This window comes from Carcharodon carcharias, chromosome 1 (genome assembly GCF_017639515.1).
Source record: "Carcharodon carcharias isolate sCarCar2 chromosome 1, sCarCar2.pri, whole genome shotgun sequence".
Classification (NCBI taxonomy): Eukaryota; Metazoa; Chordata; class Chondrichthyes; order Lamniformes; family Lamnidae; genus Carcharodon; species Carcharodon carcharias.
The window spans coordinates 93,910,279-93,923,316 of record NC_054467.1 but is presented as its reverse complement, the minus strand read 5'-3'; the positions used below and the strand labels follow the sequence as shown (position 1 = coordinate 93,923,316).

Here is a 13,038-nt window from a genome sequence, read left to right as displayed (position 1 = left end):
CTCACCAAGGCCCTGTATAATTGCCGCAGTACATCCCTGCTCCTGTACTCTAATCCTCTCGCTATGAAGGCCAACATACCATTTACCTCCTTCTGCACCTGCATGCTTACCTTAAGTGAATGGTGTATGAGGACACCCAGATCTCGTTGCACATTCCCCTCTCTCAATTTATAGTCATTCAGATGATCTGCCTTCCCGTTTTTGCTACCAAAGTGGATAACCTCACATTTATCCACATTATACTGCATCTGCAAAGCAGTTGCCTATTCTCTCAGCTTGTCCAAATCACACTGAAGAATCTCTGCATCCTTATCACAGCTCACCCTCCCACCTAGCTTTGTGTCATCTGCAAATTTGGCAATATTATATTTTGTTCCCTCATCTAAATCATTAATATATATTGTGAATAGTTGGGGTCCCAGCACTGATCCCTGCGGTACCGCACTAGTCACTGCCTGCCATTCGAAAAAAGACCTGTTTATTCCTACTCTTTGTTTCCCGTCTGCCAACCAGTTTTCTATCCATCTCAATACACTAACCTCAATCCCATGCGCTTTAATTTTACACACTAATCTCTTATGTGGGACTTCGTCGAAAACCTTCTGAAAGCCCAAATAAACCACATTAACCGGCTCCCCCTCATCAACTGTACTAGTTACATCCACAAAAAATTCCAGTAGATTTGTCAAGCATGATTTCCCTTTCATAAATCCATGCTGACTCTGTCAGATTCTGCCACTGTTTTCCAAGTGCTCAGCTACTAAATCTTTTATAAGGGACTCTAGAATTTTCTCCACTACCAACGTCAGGCTGACTGGTCTGTAATTCCCTGTTTTATCTCTACCTCCCTTTTTAAATAATGGGGTTACGTTAGCTACCCTCCAATCTGTAGGGACTATTCCAACGTCTGGAATCTAGGAAGGTGACCACCAATGTATCCGCTATTTCTAGGGCCACTTAAGTACTCTGGGTTGTAGATTATTAGGCCCTGGCGATTTATCGGCCTTCAATCCTATCAATTTGCCCAACACCATTTCTCTACTAATACTGATTTCTTTCAGTTCCTCTCCCTCACTAAGTCCTGTGTTCCCCAACATTTCTAGCTTGTTATTTATGTCCTCTTTTGTGAAGACAGAACCAAAGTATGTATTTAGTTGGTCAGCCATTTCTTTGTTTCCCATTATAAATGACCTTTTGTAGCCACAGTATTTATATGGCTTGCCCTGTTGAAGTTCTGGTTAATGGTAGCCCCCAGAATGTTCATGGGATGTTCAGTGGTGGTAATTTTGAATGTCATGGGGTAATGGTTATTATCTGGCACTTGTGTGGAGTGAATGTTACTTGTCAGCTCAAGTCCAGGTTGAATGTTGTACAGATCTTGCTGCATGCAAGCATGGCTGCTTCAGTATCTGAGGAGTTGCAATTGGTATTGAACACTGTCTTATTATCAGTGAACATCCCCATCTCTGACCTTAAGATTGATGGAAGGTCATTGGTGAAAATGATTGGGCCTAGGACACTACCTAACATAATTGGACTTATTAATAAAATTAATCCTGCAACAATATCCTGTGGCTGAGATGATTGGCCTCCAACAACTGCACCCATCTTCCCTTTTGCTCAGTATGACCCCCATCTCATTGACTTCAATTTTGCTGGGGCTCCTTTGGTGCCACATTTGGTCAAATGCTGCCTTGATGCCAAGAGTAGTCACTCTCACCTCACTTAGAATTCGGCTCTTTTGTCCATCTGTTCAGCTGTTTGGAATGAATTCAATGGTACTTTCTCCAATAAGAGCAGGGTGTTCTTCCGGTATAATAAAAACGGAAAATGTTGAAAATATTCAGCCAATCTGCCAGCATCTGTGGAGAGAGAAAATGTTAATGTTTCAGGTTGAGGTGTCAAAGAGTTGTTGACCTGAAGCGTTTGAAGTTTCCAAGATAGTGTCTAAATTATTGTTTGGAACAAGAATATGGGAAGGCTGGAAACAGCTGGCTTGGCAGCACCCATGGAGAAAAAACAGTTAATGCTTCAACAGTTGCAGTTCAACAGAATTGTTTCAATAGTGTTGTTGCTGACTGCCTTTTTTAAGCTTACATTCTTTGTACTATTAATCTGCAAGTAACCATTTTTCCTGCTATTATGCTTGCCAAATTATTGCATAATGTATGGACAAACAAAAGGTTGTCAAGGTTCCAGAGGCTTGGTGTTTATGTGCCACATGCTTCCTTAACACTTGTAGTGTGTACTATTACTTTGTAATAGCTCAGCAGCACCACCAGAAGGAAGCTGATGGTAATGTACCAGTTTTGACACTGGTTCAGGCTATTGGTAATTTTAAAGGATAAAGGCTCGTATATCCTGATTAGCCACACATTTCTCATTCCCCATCATGATCCAGTTGTTTCTTAAATGACTTCAGCTTTTGCTCTCACTACTCTACCTTTTCTGCTGATTGGTTAACATTTGTGTGAGGCAGTACTTAATTTTGGCCCTAAATTTGCCTTTTACAGGATTGAACATGAAATCCTCTTATTCTGTTCAGCTCAGTTTCCAGATTTACCTTTCCATGCTGTTTATTACAAAATTTACTTAAATGAGGTGACCTCATTGGTCTTTCAGGGCTGTAAAACAGGAACAACAGCAAAGAACAGAACAAGAAGCTATTACTGGAGACTTACTGTATGCTTAGGCCAGTTAGAAATGGAACAATGACTTGGAGAATGACTCGGTCAACATTCAAAAAAGGAAAGGTTAGAGTGAGGAGGAAAGGGTAATAGTACATCGCCATAACAGGCTATGAGCAGGGTGGAAGGCAGGCTCGAGGTACAAAAGCCTGAAGACGGGCTTCAGAAGTTTAGATGTAGGAGCAGAAGTGGGCCATTTGGCCCAGTGAGTCTGCTCCACCATTCAGTGAGATCATGGCTGATCTGATAATTCTCAGCTCCACTTTCTTCATCCGCACACCCTTGATTCCCTTACTGATTAAAAATCTGTCAATCTCAACCTTGATTATACTTAACAACCCAGCCTCTACAGCCCTCTGCAGTAAAGAATTGCACAGATTAACTACCCTCTGAGAGAAGAAATTCCTCCTCATCTCTGTTTTAAATGGGCGCCCTCTTGCTCTGAGATTATGCCCTCTGTTCCTAGACTCTCCCACAAGGAGAAACAACCCCTCAGCATCTACCCTATCAAGCCCCCTGAGAATCTTATGTTTCAAAAAGTTAACCTCTCATTCTTCTAAACTCCAATGAGTACAGGCCCAACCTCTCCTCATTAGAAAATCCCTCCATACCCTGGATCAACCTATTGAACTTTCTCTGGACTGCCTCCAATGCCAGTATACTTTTCCTTAGATAAGGGGACCAGAATTGTTCACAGTGTTCTAGGTGTGGTCTAAGTAGTGCCTTTTTATAGTTTTAGCAAGACTCCCCTATTGTTATACTCCATTCCCTTTGAAATAAAGGCCAACATTCCATTTGCCTTTCCTATTACCTGTTGAACTTGTATGTTAGCTTTTTGGGATTCATGCACAAGGACTCCCATATCCCTCCGTGTTGCAGCCTTCCTCCATTTGAATAATATTCAGCTCCTCTATTGTTCCTGCCAAACTGCATAACCTCACATTTTCCCTTGGAGGTTCTGTTTTTTATTTTAGATCCTGACTGTTCACATTCTTTCAGCAGAACCTCCTTTCTAGTTCTACCAATTTCGTTGCTACCAACACGGATGACGACAAACTGGATCCCTCCCCTCCCACCCACTCCAAGCTCCTCTCTAGCCCTGAGGAGATGTCCTTAATCCTGGCACCGGGCAGGCAACACAGGCTTTGGGATTCATGCTCAAGCCTGCAGAGAACAGTATCTATCCCCCTAATTAAACTGTCCCCTACCACCACTACTACACTCCTATTTCCTCACCGCAACCCCCCCCCCCCCCCCCTTGAATGTCTCCCTATACAACGGTGCAGTGGTCAGTTCGCTCATCCTCCCTGCAGTCCCCACTCTCATCCACACAGCTTGCAAGAACCTTGTAACTGTTGCACAGTTGCAGGGGCCGGGTCTCCTCAAACACTACCCCCTGGGTCCCCAAATCTGCTTCACCTGCAGTCACACCCTCTTGTCCCTGATCACAGACCAAATTTGAATTGCCTAATCCGAGAGGTGCGTCTGCCTTCTGGAGCAAAGAGTCCAGGTAGCTTTCCTCCTCCCTGACGTGGTGCAATGCCTGCAGCTCAGACTCCAGCTCCTTAACTCTGATCCGAAGTTCCTTAGCTGCAAACATTTAGTACAGATGTATTCGCTCTGGATCACCTTGGTCTCCAGCAGTTCCCACATGCTGCAGCAGCAACACATCACCTGTCCTGCCGTCACTATCGTACTTTATTCAATTTATTAATTAATTACTCTAGTGTCCCCACTCTTTACATTTTATTATAATTTTTTATATACACACCAGTATCAATCTTATACTTAAGCTATCTTAAGAAAAAGAGAGAAAAAAACGAGAGATCTAAACACAAACTAAAGACCTGGCTTTTACTTTAAAGACTAGAAATACTCACCAATCCTACTCACCAATCAGCTGTTCTCTGTGCTCTTTAATGGTCTCGCGCTCTTTAATGGTCTCGCACTCTTTCCCTCTCACTGTTAAAGGCTCTGCTCCTCTCGCATTCGCTCCCTGTAAATGACCACGCTGCTTCTCTCTCTCACTGCCTGTAAATGACCACCCTGTTTCTCTTGCACACTCTCTGCTTGTAAATGACCGCGCTATCTCTCTCTCACTCTCTTGCTGTAAATGACCATGCTGTTTCCCTCTCTCGTTGTTAATGACCACGCTTTTTCTCTCCCACACTCTCGCTGTAAATGATCATGCTGTTTTTCTCTCTCACTTGGTGTAAATGGCCCTACTGTTTCTCTCTCACTCCCTTATTAAAAAATGGCCACACCATTTCTCTCTCACTCTCACCCTGTAACTCAGAGTACAGAATGTTCCTAGAGAATATTGAGATAATATTTATTGTAAGTAATATCAATTCTTGCAAAGGTGTTGGCTTGTGAAAGATGAGGGAAAATGAGCAAATGTGTGAATTTGAGTTTTAAGAAAATCAAGAACACTGAAAAGCCACAGAAATGAATACAGAGGGAAATGAAAGAATAGTAAATGAAGGAAAGATGAAGCAACTACCTACTTAAGAGGAAAAATTATTTGTGTCTATGAAGCTGGTGTAATGCTAGTGAACTGTCTGGCGTTGCAATTTTGGTGCTTATGCCACAAGCAAGGCAACTCAACTATGAGGAACATTTGCTTGAAAAATGTGAAAAAGTTAACTTTTTGCTTTTAGTAATAATCACAATAACTTTGCTTTGGCTGAAAAAGTCCTCAACATTCTTTTTCTGATAACAGTTTTTACAAGCTGAGTCTAAACTCCAAAGTGGGCAATGGCTTCCCATAGGCACATTTTTTTCCAGAAGGAAATCTCACAGAAATGCTGGAAAGATTTTAAAAATAAATAGGGAATATTTTGAGCAGAAGAAATAATTATAACTTGACATATTTTTGTGTATTTTGTATTATGATACATTTTCTGTCCCAAAGTTAATACTGACATCTGAGTTTTATATTTCTAATATTTGTGCTTGTTTTGATGTCATGACTTGAGCTTAAAAACTTTGTGCCACAGTTTACCAGCCAGTCATTATCAGCATTTTAGGCAATGAAAGAGTAACGTAACATTTATATTGAGACACAAGAGAGACAGAAGAGTCTTGGCTCCAAGTTAACCTCCATCAAAATATTATGGATAATTTTCCATTTGAAGATTTGCAACGCATGTGCAGTTTCAGAAAGAGCTGCAGTTTTCAATTTTGACAAATAAAGGCCAGAAATATTGATACTGATTTTGTTAGCCAATATATTGCTTTTAATGTAATTGTGTCATTGCAGCCAGCCGAGAGAGAAATCTGAAAAAGCGATTCAAGATGAAATCCGGTCCGTCATTAGACAGATCACTGCCACAGTGACTTTCTTGCCTTTGCTAGATGCTGCATGTAAGTGAATGTTTTTCATGGCATCTTATATAAGATATTGAAAGGTGTCGCTGGTAATTTTATTCTTCATCTCTTCTGGTCCCTCTATTTCACACCAATACATAGGCCAAGGCAACTGGCAACTAACCTGCTCCCAGATCCATTAATTGCTGTTCTTTAATGCTAGGTGCTGAATGTGAGCGGTGCTCACTGATTGTGATTGTTGCTTATTATCGGTTGGATATTGTATGCTTCATCTGTTTCCCAGACAGCAAAGCCGAGGTCAGCATCCTGCCAAGTGGGAAATTTGCAAAGAATTATTTTATGTCCTGCCCGCCACAATACGGTTTATGTTGTGTGTGATCTCTGTGCAGCATTTCTCTGTGAGCTCTATTGGTTTAGGCTTAGATGTTCGGAATTTTGTACTATATCTTGTTTCTATTTAAAGTTTGCTATATCTGGCACAACCCTATTAGGAAAGTTATCATTCAAAGAGAAATCCGAGCACTCAGCAATTGGCCGACGAGCTTGTCACAGAACTTCACACTTTTAAACAAAACAAACTGTTTAAAAGAATTAAACAAAACCAAGCACTATTAACTTAAACTACAGTTTATCATTACTTATGCTATAACCTCAGTTGAACTTTTTACTTTGCCCCCAAAAATTCCCTTACACGTTACAACAATATTAAAGTTAATTGATCTCTATAGCAACCAGCCCAAACGGATTCCACAGTCCTCTGAAATTCACTTTAATGCTCCTGTGTTCTGGCTATTGCCCAAGGTAATATTCTATGGGGATCCGTCCGTTAGCTTTTTGGCAAAGGACCCTCCAACCTTTAATACCTCACGACTGTGGATGCCCCAGCTTCTTGTTCTTATTGTCGGCAGATACCCAACTGCCTTTCCGAGCTAACTCATGCTGACCACCTTCTGCCACAAGGCTCTGTGAGGGCCACTGTAGATTTTTTTCCTCTAGCTGTAAGCAAATCTTCCAACTGCTTTTTTCGTCTTTTCATCTGAAAGGTTATTGCAATAAAAAATTTAAATTATGTAAGGTACCCCTTCTGGCTCAACTAAACTAAGATAGAAGGCTCGTCTTATTGTTTACAGTAAAACCCTGCCATTCGCGACTTCCTCTTTCATGAATTTGTTTACTTATGCATAAGTCTTTGTACGCAACATCACCCATTGTGGGTGCAAATGTTCGCTTATCCATGGTTTTAAATGTCAAAACTACCGTCGGCCAATTTTGGAAAATACTGGACCAAAGAAAAGAAAAGCCACCTAAATGAAGATTTTTTTTTTAAAAGCAGCTTTTATCTGCAACAGGAAGTGCACAATGCGTGTGCATCGTCTGTCACTGCATGTGGGTGTTCCTTAGTGTTATGATTTAATTCCTGATCAGTACGGTACTGTACTGCATTAAAAAATGAGCCGGAGCCAAGCTGTAAGCAACCTAGAAATATGAGACGCTTGTACAAAAAGTGACAATATTAGACTGAAAAACAGTGCAAGTGCTACCATGCTGGCCAGGGAATACAGTGCCTGAGTTTACAGTCAGGTACATTAGGCAGTCTGAGGATAAAATAAGGGCCAGTGTTAGTGTTTCTGGTAGTCATACTGCCAGGTTAGCTTTTGTAAGTAGGAGACACCCACACTTGGAGGAAATGAAGTTACTAAACGTGTGAATAGAGCACCAGCAACAAAGGGGAGCCCCAGTTAATGGCCCATTTATTAGAAATAAGATGCTTGAATTGTACCAGCACACAAAAAGTAGTAAAGAGGGTAGTGCTGGTTCTTCGCCTTCCAGAGGATTTTCACTGTGTTCAGGCTGGTTTGATCGTTTTAAAAAGCATTTTGGCCTTCATAATCTGAAGTTGGTGGGGAAAGCTGCTCCAGGTGACCATGTAGCTGCAAGGGAGTTTCCCAAGGTGCTGCAGGAATGCATTGAGGTGAGAAGCTACCAGGCAGAGCAGGTCTTCAATGCAAACAAAACTGGTCTATTCTGGAAGAAAATGCCAAATAGGACTTGCATATCCAAAGAAGAAAGGACAGGCTAATGCTCTTACTATGTGCCAATGTGGCTGGTTTTAAATGTAAACCAGTGGTAGTTTATAGGTCAGAAAACACTTGAGCCCTCAAAGGGAAAAATAAGTCTCACCTGCCACTCTTTTGGAAGGCTAACAGCAATCCCTTGGTTATAGCAGTAGTATTTGAAGACTGATTTAAGAATTGTTTTCTACATGAGGTCAGGACTTAACTGAGGGAAAATATGAGGGAAAAAACTTTTGTCCTTCAAGGTTCTACTTATCTTCGATAATGTACCTGGACATCCACACTTTTGCATATAGTCATCCGGATGCTGACATTTTGTTTTTACCCCCAAATACAACCTCACTTATCCAAGTAATGTACATGGGGTCATGAAACATGTGGAGTTTCAGCCACATTCTCAACCTTATGGAAGCAAACCCTTCGACGACAGTCCATGATTGCTGGAAGAAGTTCAAAAGCCTCATAGCAATAGAGATAATTAAGGACTCATGGGGTGAGGTTAGTGAATCAATGTAAATGCCTGCTGGAAAAAGTTTGGCCTGAGGCCGAGTACTTTCACAGGGCTCCTGAACGTGAATGCTGAAGTGACCAAGATTGTTAAGTTGGCAAAGAAAGTTGGAGTGGAAGGATTTGAAGATCTGGCCACAGAAGAAGTAGCAGAGTTGCTTCAGTCTCATCAAGAAGAATTGGTGGAACTGGTGGAACTAAATGAATTTAAACAGGAGCAGAAAGAAGAGCCACAGACGGCTCATTTTCCTCCCAAGATAATGGCCGACCCCAAGATCAGCTGAAGATTTGAAAAAAGCAGGTGACAAGCTATGATACAATCACGGAACGAAGCATTGCCTTTTGTAGAGTGATTGACACTGCTATTGCTCCTTACTGAAAACTTTACAAAATTGAAAGGCAAAGCAGTCAAGAATAACATTGTTCTTTTTAGGAGCAGAGTGGCTATCTGACAGTGATTGCCACTCCTTGGAAGATTTGGCTCACAGTTTTAATATAACTATTCTGTAGCTTTTTCCCCTACCAATATTGAAGCGCCTATCTTTCAAAAATTAATAACCCACAGTGGCAGCTAAAACTGGGACAGAAACAGAAATACCTGGAAAAACTCAGCAGGTCTGGCAGCATCGGCGGAGGAGAGCACAGTTGACATTTCAAGTCCTCCATGACCCTTCAACAGAACTAAGTAAAAATAGGAAAGGGTGAAATATAAGCTGGTTTAAGTAGGGGGGGTGGGGGGGATGGGGTGGGTGCGGTTTGTTGGGACAAGCAGCCAGTAATAGGTGGAGATAACCAAAAGCTGTCACAGGCAAAAGAACAAAGAGGTGTTGAAGGTGGTGATATTATCTAAAGGAATGTGCTAATTAAGAGTAGAAGACAGGACAGATAAGTTACAGATAGCTCTTGGAGGGGTGGGGGAATACTAAAAGGTAGAAATAAACAATGGGTGGAAATACATTTAAAAATAATGGAAATAGATGGGAAAAGAAAAATCTATATAAATTATTGGAAAAAGACAAAAAGGAGGGGGAAGAAACGAGAGGGGGGGTGGGGATGGAGGAGAGAGTTCAAGATCTAAAATTGTTGAACTCAATATTCAGTCCGGAAGGCTGTAAAGTGCCTAGTCAGAAGATGAGGTGTTGTTCCTCCAGTTTGCGTTGAGCTTCACTGGAACAATGCAGCAAGCCAAGGACAGACAAGAGAGCAGGGTGGAGTGTTGAAATGGCAAGCGACAGGGAGGTCTGGGTAATGCTTGCGGACAGACTGAAGGTGTTCTGCAAAGCGGTCACCCAGTCTGCGTTTGGTCTCCAATGTAGAGGAAACCGCATTGGGAGCAACAAATGCAGTAGACTAAGTTGAGGGAAGTGCAAATGTCAACTGTGCTCTCCTCCGCTGATGCTGCCAGACCTGCTGAGTTTTTCCAGGTATTTCTGTTTCTGTTTTTGTTTTGGATTTCCAGCATCCACAGTTTTTTGCTTTTATAGCTAAAACTGGGGGCTAGCTGCGTGGTTCCACATTTAAAATACATTTAGTAATCCTAATAGACACCCTGATTCAAAGTTAATGAAAAACTCCTTTTTAAAAAAAAATCTAAATTCTAGAACATCTTCCTTTTGCTATTGTAGACCTTTGAAGGCTTTCAGTATTAATGAGGCAATGGAGCAGTCTTGGATAATTGAGGTCTAAAAGCTAATAAATATTCTTACTTTTGATATCATGCTAGTAACATACCTGAGCAAAAGAACTGTGCTTTTGAGGGACGATTTTCCAAGATGGATTGATAAATTATATTAACAAGTGTGTCAACATAATACCATCAAACAAAAATCCAAGCTATTTCAGAAATCACGGGTTGAGGGAATTTTCTTGACCAGCAACTATTGCTTGATTTAAATGATTTTAATCTGTCAGTTCTAAAAAGAAACTGAAATAATGAATACCAGTTATCACATAGCTAATTAAGCACCCAAGTTTAGAGTAATCAGTTATTGTGAAAATTGGTGATTGTCCCGTGAACTAATTAATGTTAAGGATCGAAGCTTCGAATTGTTTGGGGTTAGGTTTGGGTTTCTGTGTATTTGAATCTACAGAGAAATTAGTTATTCTGTAGGAAGGCATAATGGACAACACACATTCCATGGATGGTGCTGATGTAGCTATGAAGCTGAAAGAGGCCTCGGATTCTTGATAACCAAAATCTGAGTCCAAGTATGAGTTATTGAAGCTCTAATTCTAGTACCCGGTCAGACCGCACCATGAATCCTGCACCTGGTCATTCAAACATGATGTTTCCCTTGTATCTAGGAAATAGTTCATAGAAACAGCATGGAACTAATCCCTAGTGTCAACGCAAAAGCAAGACTTGCACTTGTTAGAAGTTTGATAGAAAATTCTGGAAATACTTAGGTCTTGTGGCATTTTTGGAGAGAGAAAGCGAGTTAGTGTTTCAGGTCTGTGACCTTTCATCTGATGAAAGCCCCTAGTTTCATGATACCTGAGCAATGGAGAAAGACTAAAGAGACTTGTTGCATATGAGTGGTGGTCTTAGCGACGTTAAGATGATTTTTTAAAAATTGGAAGATAATTCTGGAAAACTACTTTATTATGGAATTAGGATGAGGAAATTTCTTCAATGGTCAATACTTGGAATGGGTATGCAGATAGAATAGTGGAGAATAAAATTCTGGAATCACTATTAAAAATAAAATTGAATGATGCAATGCAGGCCTTTAGGACAGTTTTGGATGGCTAAATAACTTTACTCACCTGTGTTTATCTTGCGATCATATTGACAATCTGTTTTTGTTTCATTATTTTCTTTCAGGTTCTTTTGATCTTCTAATATACACAGACAAAGACCTGGAGGTGCCAGAAAAGTGGGAAGAATCAGGGCCACAATTTATTAACAACTCTGAAGAGGTTCGCCTGAGATCTTTCACTACGACCATACACAAAGTGAATAGTATGGTTGCATACAAAAAAATTGAATCTTTTTAGTGGGCAGCAATGTACAGAACTGTACATAAACTCTTTTTGTACAAATGTATTTCACTGCCACTTTGTGCACCCTTAAAACAGTAAAGTGTCTAGATTTTATTTGTACTGTACTTTTTACATATGTAAAGCTGCAGCTTTCCCATGGTTGAAGAATGTTCTTTTTAACTTTTGCTTTCCTTGGTGTATAATTCAAAAAATGTTTCAACAGAATGTTGAGATTTTAGCATTTAAATCAGAAATTTAGTTTGAATTGACATAGGTTGTTGACTTTTTAAAAATGTGAATAAAATTGCTGTGACAATGTCTATTTAAATGCTGTGTCTTTGCTCAGTAAAATATTCATTATTTTTCATCTCTAGCACATTCTAGCACTGCAGAAGAAGAGTTTAATGAGCTTTTCAACTTTCAGCCTAATGAAAGCTAACACTGCAACCACTGTACTAAAGGCAAAAGTTCAATTATCCTTAAGGAAAGACTCAACCCATCGTTCCATAATTTGTATAAATTAACTGGCACCAGTTAGATATATCATCCATCTTTATTTTTCAACATTACCAGTAATATGGGCAGAAAGCTAGTTAAACTGATATTTTGTATAAAAACATCATTCTGGAAATACATTGTGTTTGAGTAAGTAAAAAGCTGGATTAATACTATGTGAATAGACCCATTGTCAGCTTTTCATAAAGTCTTTATCCTTTGTTACTTAAAATCACATCAGACCATGTTCAGGTGTTTATATGAATTTCTAATTGGTGTTTGATAAGGTGCTGCAAAGGTGAATTGTTGCTAAAATTGAGCATGTATATTTTTAGCTTGGATTTTGCTCTTAATGAAGCTATCAGTGCTCAATGTTATCAAATACATTAGACAGAAATTTTGGCATTTGCAGTTAAACGTGAAAATAAGGAAGTTGCTGTCTCCTTTGGCTTGTTCCTCCACAAGTTTTGCTAAAATAGTACCTTGCCTATAGATTCAGCATTCATACACATGAAGGGCTTGAAGTTATGGCACTTGCCTATAAGTTTCCCATTAAAACATGCCAGAAAAAGTTAGGACTGGTATATTTAGAGGCAAGTGAATTTTTCACGTGATAAGTCTCCATGTGAAACAACCTCTTGACCCAAAAATTTCCATTTTACAAGTGTGAAGTCTCAGACCTGCGCAATTTAATTATTGTTGGAGATTTTTTTAAAAATAACATTTTTATTTTGTCTCCTTAGTCTCCCTCTCTCTCAATCACACCTCTCCCTCTTTATTTTGTTTTCTGTACATGGTTTTACAATGAATTTAACTTAGACTTAGTGTCTTTGAAGTTTCTTCAATCTGGTTGAAGAAATGGGCTATTGATGGGAATGTGGTGGATGTCTCTGAATTTTAAGGAAATGTTGAACAAGGTATTGTATAAAAGGCTGATTAATAAAATCGAGGCTTGTGGAATA

The 13,038-nt window shown here is 40.0% G+C and overlaps 1 protein-coding gene across 1 annotated transcript in view; it reads left to right on the top strand.

Moving 5' to 3' along the window:
• Positions 1 to 11,901, top strand: part of mad2l1 (MAD2 mitotic arrest deficient-like 1 (yeast)) — a 28,685-nt gene extending 16,784 nt beyond the window's left edge. Inside the window, exons 4-5 of the mRNA XM_041194939.1 lie at positions 5,950 to 6,053; positions 11,424 to 11,901. Of these exons, the coding sequence (XP_041050873.1) occupies positions 5,950 to 6,053; positions 11,424 to 11,596 (277 nt within the window). The 3' untranslated portion in view covers positions 11,597 to 11,901. The remainder of the gene's footprint in view (positions 1 to 5,949; positions 6,054 to 11,423) is intronic.
• The last annotated feature ends 1,137 nt before the right edge of the window (positions 11,902 to 13,038 follow it).